The sequence below is a fragment of the Nicotiana tomentosiformis genome, chromosome 8 (assembly GCF_000390325.3).
Source record: "Nicotiana tomentosiformis chromosome 8, ASM39032v3, whole genome shotgun sequence".
Classification (NCBI taxonomy): Eukaryota; Viridiplantae; Streptophyta; class Magnoliopsida; order Solanales; family Solanaceae; genus Nicotiana; species Nicotiana tomentosiformis.
In genome coordinates this window covers 119,656,404-119,658,370 of record NC_090819.1, presented here as the reverse complement: position 1 = coordinate 119,658,370, position 1,967 = coordinate 119,656,404, and the positions used below count along the sequence as shown (strand labels likewise).

General features: G+C 45.1%; 1 protein-coding gene across 1 annotated transcript; it reads left to right on the top strand.

Moving 5' to 3' along the window:
- The first annotated feature begins 1,227 nt into the window (after positions 1-1,227).
- Positions 1,228-1,647, top strand: LOC117278502 (uncharacterized). The gene has a single exon (XM_033657973.1). It carries the CDS (start codon positions 1,228-1,230, stop codon positions 1,645-1,647), a length of 420 nt encoding a protein of 139 aa, XP_033513864.1.
- The last annotated feature ends 320 nt before the right edge of the window (positions 1,648-1,967 follow it).

Below are 1,967 nucleotides of genomic sequence, written 5' to 3'. Positions count from 1 at the left end.
CTATATGTTACGACCCTCAGCGGCAAGTCAGAAGTTATGAGTTGACTCTTATATCTCCCCGAGATAGTATATTATTATTATTACGTTTCATTGTCGCCTTACATACTCGGTACATTCTTCGTACTGACGCCTCTTTTTCTGGGGCGCTGTGTTTCATGCCACGCAGGTGTAGATAGGCAAGGTGAGGACCATCTACTGTAGGATGCCTCCATATATCAACTTTTGGTTGGTGAGCTCCACATCTTCCTGGAGTATTGCCGAGTCACGTTCTATATATGTTACTTTATTTTATGAGGATGTCAGGGACCCTGTCCCGACTTATATGTTATGGTCATGTTTTCTTAGAGGTTTTGCAGACAGTGTCCTATGTATAGCTTTAGGTATGACATGTCAACGGCCTTGTTGTCCCCTATGTATCTATATAAATCTTTTTGAATTAGTTATGTGAGTTAAGTTCTAATATTGTTAATTACATATATAGATGTGGCCTATCATGGCCCGTAACGAGTCTTATAGAAAATAAAAAAATAAAAAAATAAGGTACGTGGCGCTCGGTTGAGTAGGCACCGGGTGCCATTCGTGGCCCTCTGATTTGGGTCGTGACAAAGTGGTGTCAGAGCAGTTCTGTCCTAGGGTTGTCTGCAAGCTGTGTCTAGTTGAGTCTTGTTTATAAATGTGTCGTGCACCACGTTGTATAAACAAGAAACTATAGGGCATTTAGGAACCGGTTACCCTTCCTTATTGATATTAGATCGTGCAATAGAGCAGAGTCATAAGGAATAAAGCCCTTGACCTTTGACTTGTTTTAGCACAATGCCTATGACCAGGAAAGCTACGGCTAGTCAAAAGGGTAAAGTAGTGGCAGGTGAGGGCATGAGTAGAGTACCAATGTCTAGTGAGGGCCAGAGTGAGGCCCCGAGGGGAAATACGACACCCTTGCATAGTTCTCCAATTTTTCTAGCACCCGAGGAGATGAGGAGGAACTCAGTACCTCCACCTATTGTTCAAGATGAGGATATGGATATGCGGAGTGCAGTATAGAAATTGACTAGATTGGTAGCTGCTCAGGCTCAGCGCCAGGTAGGTACAAGTGTTGGTCACGTTAACATGGTTATTAGCGCGAGAGTTCGAGACTTCATCAACCTGGACCCTCCAGTATTTACCGGATCCAACAAGGATGAGGACTCGCAAAACTTTATTGATAGGATGTAGAGGACTTTGAGGGTGATGCATGCATCAGACACTGAGTCAGTAGAGTTGGCCTCTTACCGATTGCGGGATGTTGTGGTTCATTGGTATGAAACTTGGGAATTGTCTAGAGGTACAAATGCATCTCCAGCGGTATGGGAAGAGTTCTCATGGGCTTTCTTGCGTCATTACTTGCCGGCAGAGATTCGTCAGGCAAGGGTAGATAGGTTCTTGGCTCTTAAACAAGGGAATATGAGTGTGCGGGAGTATAGCCTCCAGTTTGATTCCTTGGCGAGGTATGCCCCCTCGATTGTGGCTGAAATGAGTGACCGAGTGCATAGGTTTGTGGTAGGACTTGGGCCACACCTGATTAATGAATGCTTCACGGCCGCTTTGCTTGATGGTATGGATATTTCCCGCATCCAGGCTTATGCTCAGAATTTGGAAGATCAAAAATGACAGCAATAGTATAATCATGATGGGGGTCAGCGTAAGAAGGTTAGGTCTGCTAGGCGGCCTGAGGATTTTCCGAGCGATCCTATGTCACCATACCCTGTTGAAAGTGTCTGACAATTACAGAAGTCGTATTATGAGGGATCTATCTAATCTGAGTCAGGTCAGGGCTCGAGAATTTTGGGTTTTCATAATCGGAGGGATTCAGCACAAATGAGGGTGCCCCCTCCGCGGTGCAGTCAATGCGGTAGAGCTCATTCTGGACAATGTCGTCAGGGGTCTAATTTATGCTATACCTGTGGAGACCCTAGTCATTACATGAGGGA